At 40.9% G+C, this 12501-nt stretch overlaps 1 protein-coding gene across 1 annotated transcript in view; it reads left to right on the top strand.

Moving 5' to 3' along the window:
• The first annotated feature begins 59 nt into the window (after positions 1 to 59).
• The window catches only part of LOC119736254 (general transcription and DNA repair factor IIH helicase subunit XPD-like), a 30464-nt gene continuing 18022 nt past the window's right edge, over positions 60 to 12501 (top strand). Inside the window, exons 1-10 of the mRNA XM_038210301.1 lie at positions 60 to 184; positions 1355 to 1454; positions 2521 to 2661; positions 3256 to 3369; positions 5169 to 5285; positions 5960 to 6076; positions 7556 to 7679; positions 8632 to 8728; positions 9723 to 9856; positions 10757 to 10925. Coding sequence (XP_038066229.1) covers positions 180 to 184; positions 1355 to 1454; positions 2521 to 2661; positions 3256 to 3369; positions 5169 to 5285; positions 5960 to 6076; positions 7556 to 7679; positions 8632 to 8728; positions 9723 to 9856; positions 10757 to 10925 — 1118 coding nt within the window. The 5' untranslated portion in view covers positions 60 to 179. The remainder of the gene's footprint in view (positions 185 to 1354; positions 1455 to 2520; positions 2662 to 3255; positions 3370 to 5168; positions 5286 to 5959; positions 6077 to 7555; positions 7680 to 8631; positions 8729 to 9722; positions 9857 to 10756; positions 10926 to 12501) is intronic.

Genomic DNA, 12501 nt, shown 5'->3' with positions numbered 1-12501 from the left:
ACCACTTTCGAAACGAAGTCGAGGTTTGAAAACTATCTTATTTTGGGGGGTTTGGTCTAGGCTCTAGAGGGCGCTCAAGTCACATGTTATTTACCGATCGCGCATGCAATGCATTACGTGCATGAAGCCTGTGATTAGAGAGTTTGGACAGTGCAGAAATTGAAGATTTTACAACAATTATGAAGTAAGTCATTGTCTGGTAGCTTTGAAATTCTAGACCTTTTTATAATCGTATAAGACACTCAGAAGGTTAGTCGTTTGACAACTGAAAAAAATCATGGCAATCATTCAGTATATTCAGCATGCAGGTTCACTTTACCTTACATTATGCCTTAACCTGTTAGTGTTAACTTAAGTTACTTACCTCTCAATATTTGCCCAAAATTAGGACTTCCCTGTGCTTCCTTCTGGTGAAATTCGGCTCTGAAAAATTAATGTTTTGTCAACCGAAGTAGAAGTTCATGTGTGTATGTTAAAGAAAGGGAAATCTTTTGGTGGGAGAACTGACTACTTATTATACTCAGCTCAGCTGCCTGTCACGAACTTCCACTTCGTCCTTGATTGACAAATGAGTTTTTAATAAGAGACAAATTTCACCTTAAGGAAGCTCGAGGAAGTCCTAATATCAGGCAAATATTGAGAGGTTAGCGTAAATGAACCCGCATGCGGAGTATGGGTTCAAATGATTTTCATGAATTTTATTTTATTTCAAATTACCAACCTTCTGAGAGAACGTACGTATGAACCTGGAATGCAGAGTCTACTCTAGCCCCATAAATGTGGCCTATTTACTGGACTGCCTCCGTAAACATAGGCCACACATCCACATGTACAAAAATCGTGTCGACTTTGCCAAATTTTGATGTTCACATTTAGGCTTAGTTTGTAGGATTTTTTTGCTTTAGAAGCATACTCACCCTCTTTATAGGCTAGTCAGAAAGTGCTGCCTTTTTCAGATGTCTAATATTTGTGAAATTTCATGTTGAAATTTTGATACGCAAACGTGTAAAAATGAATCTGGAAATTTCACAAAAAAATATACATCTAAAAAGGCAGCACTTTCTGATTAGCCTATAAAGAGGGTGAGTATGCTTCTAAAGCAAAAAAACCTACAAACTAAGCCTAAATGTGAAAATCAAAATTTGGCAAAGTCGACACGATTTTTGTACATGTGGATGTGTGGCCTATGTTTACGGAGGCAGTCCAGTAAATAGGCCACATTTATGGGGCTAAGTCTACTCCAGTGCGGGCCATAGACTAGCAGTTGTATTTCATGTTTTTGAAATGACACCAACTTGAAGAGGTGATATTATCATTTTAATTTGTCAATTACTTTTTCTCTTTTGTTCTTCAGATTAAACGTGGATGGGCTACTGGTGTATTTCCCATATGACTACATCTACCCTGAACAGTACACGTACATGCTGGAGCTCAAACGAGCTCTGGATGCAAAGGTGATTCTTGGGTGTCTAGTTCTTGACATTGGAGATGTAATGCCCCAACTATTGTATTGCAATGGCCCCAACTATAGCTGGGAAAGTCCCAACTAACATTGGGGAAGTCCCAATTAAAGTTGGGGAAGTCCCAGCTACGGTGGGGACAGTCCCAAAGTAAGTTGGGATGATAGAATAGTTGGCGTAACACATTCTGATTTTTTTTTTTTTTTTAAGCTGATGGACCCCTCTTCATCTGATTCTGACATCACCACTGGGAACAGGTCTTTGTTCCGCTGTGATGCGCATGAGTCAACACTTCAGTTGTGCTTTCATTGTCACTGTCTTGGCCAAAGTGCCCTCAGTGAATATTGACTGAAAATTTACCATGTTTAAAGCTTATTCTGAAAATAATTTGGTGTACTGGACAAACAAATTTCACGTTCTCATGGCAAGGGGTTTTTTTTGGCATGATAAATTGCACAGTAGCCGTGGTTGAGGATCAAGGTATTTAAATTCAAGTATCTTACCAGCGTGTATTTGGGTTTCCAATTATTAATAAATCTCTAGGAAATCAGTGCAATTTTATTAGATAGAAATCTGTGCCATTTTGTTCAAATTCATCCATTTTGTAATCGCACTTGATAGGTTAAAAAGGTAAAATAAACTGAGTTACATGTACTTACGTGTAAAGGCCTTTTCACACTAGATCCTCTAAACCGGGTTGAACTCAACCCAGCGACACTCCGGTGAACCCTGGTCTGGAGCAGGGTTGAGTTCAACCCCGGGCAAAATCCATCTCGGGGTTGCTGAGGTTTGGTGCAGGGTTGAAAATGTTCAAGTGTGATACGCCACATGTTTTCAATCCTGCGTCAACCCTGCATCCCCAATATTTGTCTGGAGTGAAAAGGCCTTAAGATACAGGTAATGCAAATTGAGGGAATAATAAGTACCTTTAATCCTTTTCTGTTATATTCATCATAACTCTATGCAGATTAGGGTTGGTATTAGACATTGGACATGGGATCATTCACCATATGTTATCCAAACATAAACGAATGTGCTCTTTCAATTTATTTTCCCTCAGGGTCACTGCGTCCTTGAGATGCCCTCAGGCACTGGCAAGACAGTCTCCCTCCTGTCCTTAATTGTTGCCTACCTGAGGACCAATCCCTCGGATCTCACCAAACTCATCTACTGCTCCAGGACGGTGCCAGAAATCGAAAAGGTAAGCCAAACAAAGTCGACCAATTTGACAGTACATACATCTAGGAGTGTGAGGCGGTGGCTTTGAGAAGTTATTTATGTTTTTGATAACATGAGTGCAAGAAACAACTCAGTCAGTCAAATCGCCGACAGTCATCGCAAGTCATTCACAAGTCGTGCAGTCTCAAACCAGCACCCGATTTCATAAAGTTCATAATTTACGATGCATCGCAGTGCTGTGACGCGTCGTGCGATTCATTTCACGAAATTAAACATGTCATAGGTGTGACACGTCGTAGGTGTATTTATAGCACAATTCGGTGATTTGTGTATGAATTTATTCAGCATATAATAAATAGTCGTCTGATATTCAGCAAAGAATCGTTAGATCTCATCTCAAATTTTGTTTTCAAATTTAAAACAAAGTGGTGGGCGTATAATGCAGCTTTATAGGAAGACAAGACGTGTTAAAACTAAAACTAGCTATGCTGTTAAATATCACATGGCTCAGGGCAGACCATTGTGTCTATATCAGTATATATCACTTTGGAAAATATAATAATTTGAAATAATTAGAAGAAAAAAAATTATGTAATTTGATTATCATATTTTGCAGGTTCTAGAAGAGTTGAAAGGATTGGTAGAGTACTATGAGAAGGAGACTGGTGAACCGGCCAACATTCTTGGTCTGGTGCTGAGCTCCAGGAAGAACATGTGCATCCATCCACAGGTGGGCAGAAAGTGTGCAGCTTTTTTGTTCAATATTCACCATGCAGATAGTTCTGGATAAATACTGCAAGCAAACTCCTATTTTGGGATGTCCAGGTTGCAGGTGTGAGGGCTGGGGACTATAATTACAGTAAGCTCTGCTTTTGATGTTTAACAGATTTAATATCAGCAGGCTTTTCTTGAATACTTTTAGTTGTAGTCAAGTGAAGTCCACCACAAGTCTCATCACAAGTAAAATCACAAATAAACTCTCTATCAAGTCAGATAAGTCGAATAAACTGTCCATTATAGGTCAAATCACAAGTTCAATCACAAACCAGTCATCAGTAGTAGCAGTGGTTAAACAATGACTAAGGCCAAAAAAAAGTCTCCCGTTTCTCGTATGCGCGCGCGTTGCCATAGCCATGCGCGTCGGCAAAATAAGAAAAAAAAATTTCAATGAAAGATGATGTCTCAAAACCGCCAAACTCACTGGTTTGACTGGAATCCTGTTGCTGCACGATTTTAACGTGTTTTTAGATTGGGTTATGGTCAAGAATAAGCATTATGTGTCCTCTCTGGACTCCCATATACATGTATTTGCATTAAGTTTAGTCGGGCACCATTTGCAGTCATCAGCCGACATTTGAAGCAAAAAAATCAGGTAAAAAAAATAAAACCGCGTCACCGCACCACTTTTTGGGCAAGCTTCATACCAGAAACCGGAGACTTTTTTTGGGCCTAAGCTACATGTATTGTCTCTTATGAAATGAATTGCTTGTCACATTGAAATGTGATATTGGATGGAATGCCGCTATAACGAACATCTTGTGATCCACATAAATTGTTCATAATAGCGATCGTTCGGTATAGCGATTTTAAGCTGTTGGTGCTCCGGTACTCTTCAACAAATAGCACCCTTCAGAACTTTACCCTGCACGCCCTGGTAGTTACTGAAAGACGACTTTGGACACATGCCGACTATTGAATTATGTAAACAGTTTTTGAGCTTACTACGTACCTACAGCAATGGGGGGTTTCCCCTTTATTCCTTGGGGAAATAATTATAGCCACTTGTTGCTCCTCTGTTGACATTTTTCAACAACAATGTTCGGTACATTTTGGAGCCAAGGATGATGTTCAGTATAGCGGTGTTCGGTATAGCAATGTTCTGCTGCAAAATGGACTAATCTGGGATAAAATTGGTTAAATGTTGTACAAAACAAAAACAAAGTTCTATGAAGGTAATTTTCAAAAAAGTTAGAAGACCTGATGATGTTTCGATCCTGGCAATGTCTTTCTCAAAGGCAAAATGACAGGGGGCAGAACCAAACAAGGGGACACAAAAGCATGCACGGGTGGAAGGCAAAGCACCAATGCGGAGTAGAAGAGATTCAGGGATAGAAGGGAAAGTATTTTTACCTGGAAAAACCCAAGTTTCCCCCTCCCAGAACAGACCTTGCATCAGATTGTGTTACCTTTTAGCATGTCTGAAGGTACAAGTTTAATACTGCTACTTTACTTTATCTGTATCATATAGTCAGCAAAACATCCCGGGGGAAACATCACACAAACTTAGAGAGAAGAGAATGAGAAGAAATGACAGTTTTAGAGCTGGGAGGAAAAGCCCAGAGGAATATTCTAGGGAAAACCCACGGAATCAGGCAGGGACTGAAAACCCAATCCACATATTGGCCCAGGCGGGAATCGAATCCGGGTCACAGCGGTGGAAGGCGAGGAAAGTACCGCTACGCCAACCTGACTCCCCAGCATGCTCTAGTTATGCCTTGTAGTAACTGTATTTCCTCTTTTCACTGACAGGTCAGCAAGGAACACACAGGGAAGCTGGTAGATCATAAATGCCACGAGCTGACTGCCTCCTTTGTTCGGGAGAGACATAACTACGACCCGACTGTGCCAGTCTGCTCATTCTTTGAGGTTTGTACATGTACTAGGTTTGGTTTAAATCCTAATTCATAAATATCTTGGACAGTGTACCTATTCCTGTTGGTTGAACGTCCCTTACGTTGGTGGTTTTAAACAGTTTAAACACCACTCTACCGCCGACTACAACCGAGTGACTGAGAACCACTGATAAGATCTCCATATGACGAGATGTTGTGCACACCATAGAAATTGCCCGAACACAGAGCAATATGGTATCTACAATGTATCTAGGACAAAATCACTTGAATTTATATGGAAATTGGTCTAGCAGTAGAGCACAGGATTCATGATCGTGAGTTTGTGGGTTCGAGCCCCGCCGTGGCCATGCGTGTTGTGCCCTTGAGTAAGGCACTTTACCTCAATTACTCCTCTCAACCCAGGTGTTAAATGGGTACTGGCGTTATTCATTGCTGGGAAGGTAACAGACTCGCTGTGGAGGAGGTGTGGCGATCCCCCCACAGCAGCATATGAGTCTGGCCCAATCGCTAACGAAAGAGAGATGGGCACTCCGTTCCTGTGAAAACAGGTTCGTCCCCTTTACCTTTACTTTACCAGTAATCTTCCCTCTTCATTTTGAATAGCAAATCTCGTCCAAAGTTTCAACTGTGCAATTATCTGAAGCATTTTATTAATGTTCACGTGCTGGGTGTTTCTTTTTGGCTCAGGATTTTGATGCCCAAGGACGAGATATCCCCATGGCTGCCGGCGCATACAGTCTGGATGACTTAAAAGAAGCTGGTCGTGAGAACGGATGGTGTCCGTATTTTATGGCCCGGCATGCGGTAAGTTACAATGACAAGTTGTCGTGTTTTACTATACTTCTGAGGAACCTTATTGTTCCCTGCGTTTGTTCCTATTGTTTGGACTTGAACATTTTCTCGACATGCCCATAAGGTTTGTACACGAAAAACTTCAAAAGACTTGGGCTCACGTCATCAGGGTTATTGTTATTGCAGGTTACTCAAGACCTCAGACATAAAGCTAACAAGATCACACGTACACACTCTTTGCGCTTTATTGTATAGTGGCGATTGGGAACTAGTAAGAAACTAAGAAGGAGTAAGAACTTCATGTAGGAAATTGACTGCACATAGCATTCTCATGTCTTATAGGACCGTCCATTTTTTAGTAATGTAGCATTCGATTACTCAAAACTGCGTTTGACCGAAGATTCTGATACTCGAAACCGCCAGCTGCAACGGCGTACTGCGCCAGTATATAGTTACACGTCAAGAGCGTTCAAGTTAAAATTTGCGTGTGGCGATCGATATGGGGCGCTGGAGTGTGTTGCAGTTAGTATTTTATAACTGTAAGGATGTGAACGATGAACCACCACTGACAAAAAAGTTACCGTCGACAGAAAAAAGGGCACCTAACAATAAAGCAACGCAACTTTATGTTAAGGAGAATACACGAGAAAGTGTGGATTCGTAATTTAAGAATTCACGAGGCGCGAAGCGCCGAGTGAATTCGTAAATTAAGAATCCACACTTGCGAGTGTATTCTTCGACTTAAACCATTGCGTCAACAGAAGTATTGGAAAGAACGCTGCAACCTGACGCCACTTTTTTTCTTCATATATCATCTCAATGAAGGCCATTCGTTGCAACAATGATGATAAGACATGAATCTGGGACTGATAAATGTTTCCAAAATTGTTAGGAAATACTTGAAATGACTCTCCCATAGACGTTGTACACAAGTGCGGAAGTGGCGTCAGGTTGCAACATTTTTTCCTGGCGTGTTTAGCATGTGTATCGCCACACCCGTACAACCAAGTCATTTTGTGTGTATAGGCTCCTGACGTCAAAATGGATAGTTCAGACGACGATTTCTTTCTGACTAAAAGTAGATTTTTCAGTGACGGCGGAAAATCTGACAGTGAAGATGCATTGGTAATTTTCGGAAAGCAAATTTTCACGCAGACGATCCTATTCATGCTCATTATGGAGAATTGAACAATTGTCCGACGTGTTCAAAGTGTGGATTCGTAATTCCGAATCCACACTTTACTAAAGATTTGTCGTTCCGAATCCACACTTTCTGACCAGTGTAAGAGATTCGTAGATCCGAATCCACACTTTTAACAATAGTGTGACGTCATAGCAATGGTTTAAGATGAAATAACATCACAGTCGTGTGTGAACACGTGTCCGTAGTGTTTGTTTTTGAATATTCAAATCGGCAAAAAGCTATTTGAATATTCAGTTGATGATCCAATATTCGCGACAGCCCTAATGTCTTTTTGGAATCTCTCACAGATATACCACGCCAACATCATAGTGTACAGCTACCACTATCTGCTGGATCCAAAGATTGCAGAAATGGTCTCAAAGGAACTCTCCAAGAAATCAGTGGTAGTGTTTGACGAAGCTCATAACATTGGTAAGAGTTTGAAAAAAAGGTTAATCCAATATAAGTTATTCCGCGAGCGTGAGTGGAACACGGAATAATGTAGTGCATCTGTGTCCCACATTTGCCCTCGCACTACACTTTCCGTGTTCCAGGAGCGCAAGCGTGATAACGAATTTATCTTCAAGCAAACTTGACGCGCAGTACAGTTGGAACGAGCACGCTTTACACAAATATTTCAGCAGTTTAGGGCATGCAGCTGGAATGTCGCTCACATCTTGGAATAGCGCAGTACGCAGGGTGTGATATGGAATGTACAATACAGTATAATATCACATTGTTGTTGCCATGGATCGATCAATCAGAATCGAGAATACAAGTTTACTTGAAGACAAAATTAATTTGTCGGCTTGTTTCATTTATGACCTTCCGAGTAGTTGTATCTCCACGGGTGTTTAATCAGCTTTCCATTGATTCCTTACTTGTACCCCTGCAGTCAGAAAGTGCTGAGTAGCTGTAATTATTTCACAACATCAGGAATCTTTCTCATGATTTATTCATTCATTAGAGGCATTTGCCCTTGGTCTCCTCCTCAAGTTGTACACAGCTGGAATCACTGGCTCCGCTCCCACCACTGCCGGTATTCCAGAATCTTCAAAAAGGATATACAAAGAGCCTTAGGCTGTAAAGTAATAGTGGTCGGGCTGTATCTTCCTTAATCTGGCAAAATCCAAACGAAATTGCTGATTACTGTTGCTATTTCACTTATATACAAGTAGCAGGGTAGCAGGAAATGAACAATAACAAAGGAATGCTTTAATTTGGTCATACTTTGGACAGCTTGAGTTGACTTGGGACGTGAAGCTTGGAATTGACTTGTGATGGACTACATGTATGTGATGACTTTTGGTCATCACAAGTACATGTTCCTCAACTTCAACACTGATTCTGCGTGTGCGTCTATTTGATGAATTTGTATCAACAGATAATGTCTGCATTGATTCCCTGAGCGTGCACATCACACGCCGAACCTTGGACAAAAGCCAGAACAACCTAGATGCCATCAAGAGAAACATTGAAAGGTCAGAATCCATGATTGCCTACATCCAACCAGAGTTGTAACGAGGCAATGATTTTTTTGACTTGAGTCAGGTCGAGTCATTTTAAAGAAGTGACTCAAGTCGAGTCGAGTCATTTTAAAGAAGTGACTCAGTCGAGTCAAGTCATTGCCTACATCCTACCAGAGTTGTAACAAGTCACTGATTTTGTGTGACTCAAGTCGAGTTGAGTCATTTTAAAGAAGTGACTCGAGTCGAGTTGAGTCATTAGGTCAAAAAGGTTGAGTTGAGTCGAGTCAAATATTTAGCTCGAGTCAATTTGAGTCACGAATATTTGCACACTATATACCAACATTTATAAAAGGAGGGCATAAATTTAGCCGGCGTTCGAATATATAGATATATATTTATAAGAATTCGCTCAAAGTCAATAATGCAACAACACATTGGAAAATGTGTTTAAACTCCGGTTCCTGCATAGTATTTTGTGCATTCTAGAACCATGAGGTGGCAGTCTGTGACACGTTGAATGTTTGTACATGACAAGCGGCTACTGTACCGTACCGTATTCACAAATTGACGTGAACATAATTTTTGCACTGTAAGTTATTGCAAATACGTTTCGCAAAGTTTTGCTTTTATTTTTGGGACTCAAGTCTTATTAGCCTTCTCGAGTCACGTCTTCTGATGAGGGACTCCAGTCAAATCGATTCATTAATTGATTGCAGTGAGTCGCGTCGAGTCATTTAGCCATAGGGACTCGAGTCGAATCGAGTCACCAAGAATAGTGAGTCGAGTCGGCCTCGAGTCAAGTCATCAACTCGAGTCATTACAACTCTGCATCCTACCCATGCGAAATGTTTGCTGGTCATCTTTGTACCTCTCACTGACTCTCACTTACGGATTCATCATGGAATAAACACAAACATCATGGAATAAACACAATGTAATACAATGTAGTACAGGTACTACAATGTAAGTACCAATGTAATGGGTTAATCACCCTTTTATTGAATAGACTCAAAGAAACAGATGCCCAGAGACTTCAGGAGGAGTATCAGAGGCTGGTAGAGGGACTGAGAGATGCTAGTCAGGCTAGGGAGATGGACGCACAGATGGCCAATCCAGTGCTACCTGATGCTGTATTAGAAGGTCAGTCACGATTTAGACTGATTTATAATACCTCTTCTTTTTTATACTGGTAGGCTAAAGCAAAGTCATGTGGGGTTCACAATGCGTGACATTTTCTTCAAACTTGAGTTGGACGCGACTCAAGAATTGAACATGTGCAGAATATACATGTATGTGCCTAGCCAGGCAACATGCTTATGGGAATGTACAACATTTGCTTTTGCTGCAATTTTCAAAAATAAATGGATTTGGAGGTTTAGAATGTTATAGCAAATATTGTTAAACTGACAAGCTTCACATTTTGGGCTTGTAGATGCTGGAAAAACCAAGAAAACCAATCATGTTCTTGTAGTCTGGTTCCCTGACCCAACTTAAGATGAAACGGAGCAATTTGTAGACTTTGGGGAATTGTAAGATCAGAGAATCAGTATGGCAGGGTTGTACCTCTTCACAGGTGTGTAATCAATTGCAAAGAAAATGCGGAATAACTAAATTTGAAAAAATTAGGAGCAGTTTTTGAAAATAAGCCAGTTTTCTGCAACGCTGGTCGGCCAACCAGCATCGGAAAAAATACCATTTTTCTTGCAAATTTCAGCACACCAGGAGCCACGATTTAACAGGATGCTGTAGACTGTCATTCCCTAACAATCCAGTATGAATTTCGTGATAATTTGATCATTTCGTTTTTTGATGTTTGCAAATGTTGTATCTTCCCTTTAAACATTTTTTTAGAGGTTAACATGGTTCTTTGTAACATGACCAACGGCAGCCTACGGCTTTTGGTGTATTATTATACACATTATAACTGGAAATACTTGGTAACTGGTACAAAATGTGATACCATAGTAAAACCTTCTGATATAATAGTTTGAAACATGAACAGTCATGATTGTGATTGTATTGGCTATTTATTTTCACCAGAGGCTGTTCCAGGGAATATCCGTCAAGCGGAACATTTCATCGCCTTCATGAGGCGATTTGTGGAGTATCTCAAGACCAGGTTACGAGTGCAGCATGTGGTCGCAGAGAGTCCCCCGGCCTTCCTCAAAGATGTCTACGGCAAAGTCTGCATCGAGAGAAAGCCACTCAGGTCAGTTTCAGTTTGGGATCAAATTTGGTCAGGAAGAATTCATTATTACTATACCTCATACATATTCATGATCGAGAGCCAAATACTCACTGATCCATTCACCATCACGTGCCAGATGCTGTTTTTGCTGTTTACCAAGCGCGCATACGAGTATTCCCGCACAGGGTAAATACGCATGCATAGTACATTTTCACACGGGTTACCTGTGAGATAGTCCACTGCGCATGCACCTTACGAAGCAATCATGGAACTATCGCATGGGTGTAGTATACACGCCCGAACATGGCCTTATGAAAAAATTTGTTAATCAGCGCTTTCTTGAGCTCAATGGTGCTGAACTGGAGAAAATTGTGGACAGCAAAATGCCTCCGATCCTCTACTAAAAAAGTTGTACACAATGTGGTAGAATCTCTTAGGAGTTACTGTATCGCAAAAGAACTGAACGTTTCTGAGGTTGAGCATTATTCTTCTGGTGAGCTGGAAAAGTTTCTCCCAAGAAAAACAACTGAATATCTATGAGGTATAGTGAAACAAACATGACGGGGTTTATTTTGGGTGGATAGTTGATATTAGCTCCCTTCTGTATTTGAAGTTGACAAACTAGTTCCGTCGGCTTCACCTCTGGAACTAGTTTGTCAGCTTCCAATACCTCGGGGAGCTATCGACTATCCACCCTCAAACCATGTTATATTTGTTTACTAATGGTTAACCCCAGGGGTGTTATAATTATGGACTCCATGCACGATCAGTAGATGGCGCGGTTTCACCACTTTCGAAAGCTTCAATGGAAGAGACACTTAAGCTTGCACATGGTTCGGTGTGAATGAGAGTGCACAAACTCAAACTAGTTGCATCTTCGCATGAGAGTCTGGCATCGAAGGTACATGTGTAATGCAATAGAACATCCCTCCCAGTGGTCTCCCCCAACTATTGCTTTGCGCTGAGGGGGTATTTGTGCACAGAGTCCATATTGGTAATTGTTACAGTGTATGCAGAAATACTGCAATTATGTCATGAATATCTCTATAGGTGGGGCGCTGTGGTCCAATGGTTATGGTGTTCGACTCGTGTGCCGTAGTACACAATTCGAATCCTGACCGTGGGAACATGGTGCTTGTACTGTTCCGTCCTTCGGATGGGACGTAAAGCCGTATGTCCTGTGTGTTGTATAATGCACATTAAAGAACCCAGTAACACTAAGCTTAATGCGCCGCAGCACCTTGTAAACTCTTATGAAGGTGCAACACATAATGGGTCTCATATCTCTTACGTACTTCAGTCACTTGTCTCTAATAATAGACATAACTCCCAGCACCTTGAGTACCTATACTCCGTTGCGTTAATGCCTGAATAGGTTTCTGCAACGTAGCTATGCAGATATAGAGAGATACAGATGCAGATTGATATACTATGAATAAACTTAAGCCAAAAGTCGAAGTGTTTTAAATACCAAGTCCAAATCTTTGAGCTTCCCATTTTTGCTATCTGAGAAAAAAAACCTCCAAAACAAATTTTGAATAACAAGATAGTTGTAAAAGTTTCATAGAGTTGCAAACAGTGGAAAACTTTTACTTTG

Source organism: Patiria miniata, unplaced genomic scaffold, assembly GCF_015706575.1.
Source record: "Patiria miniata isolate m_02_andy unplaced genomic scaffold, ASM1570657v1 HiC_scaffold_10, whole genome shotgun sequence".
Lineage (NCBI taxonomy): Eukaryota > Metazoa > Echinodermata > Asteroidea > Valvatida > Asterinidae > Patiria > Patiria miniata.
The sequence above is the reverse complement of the archived record's forward strand: the minus strand, read 5'-3'. Positions and strand labels throughout refer to the sequence as shown.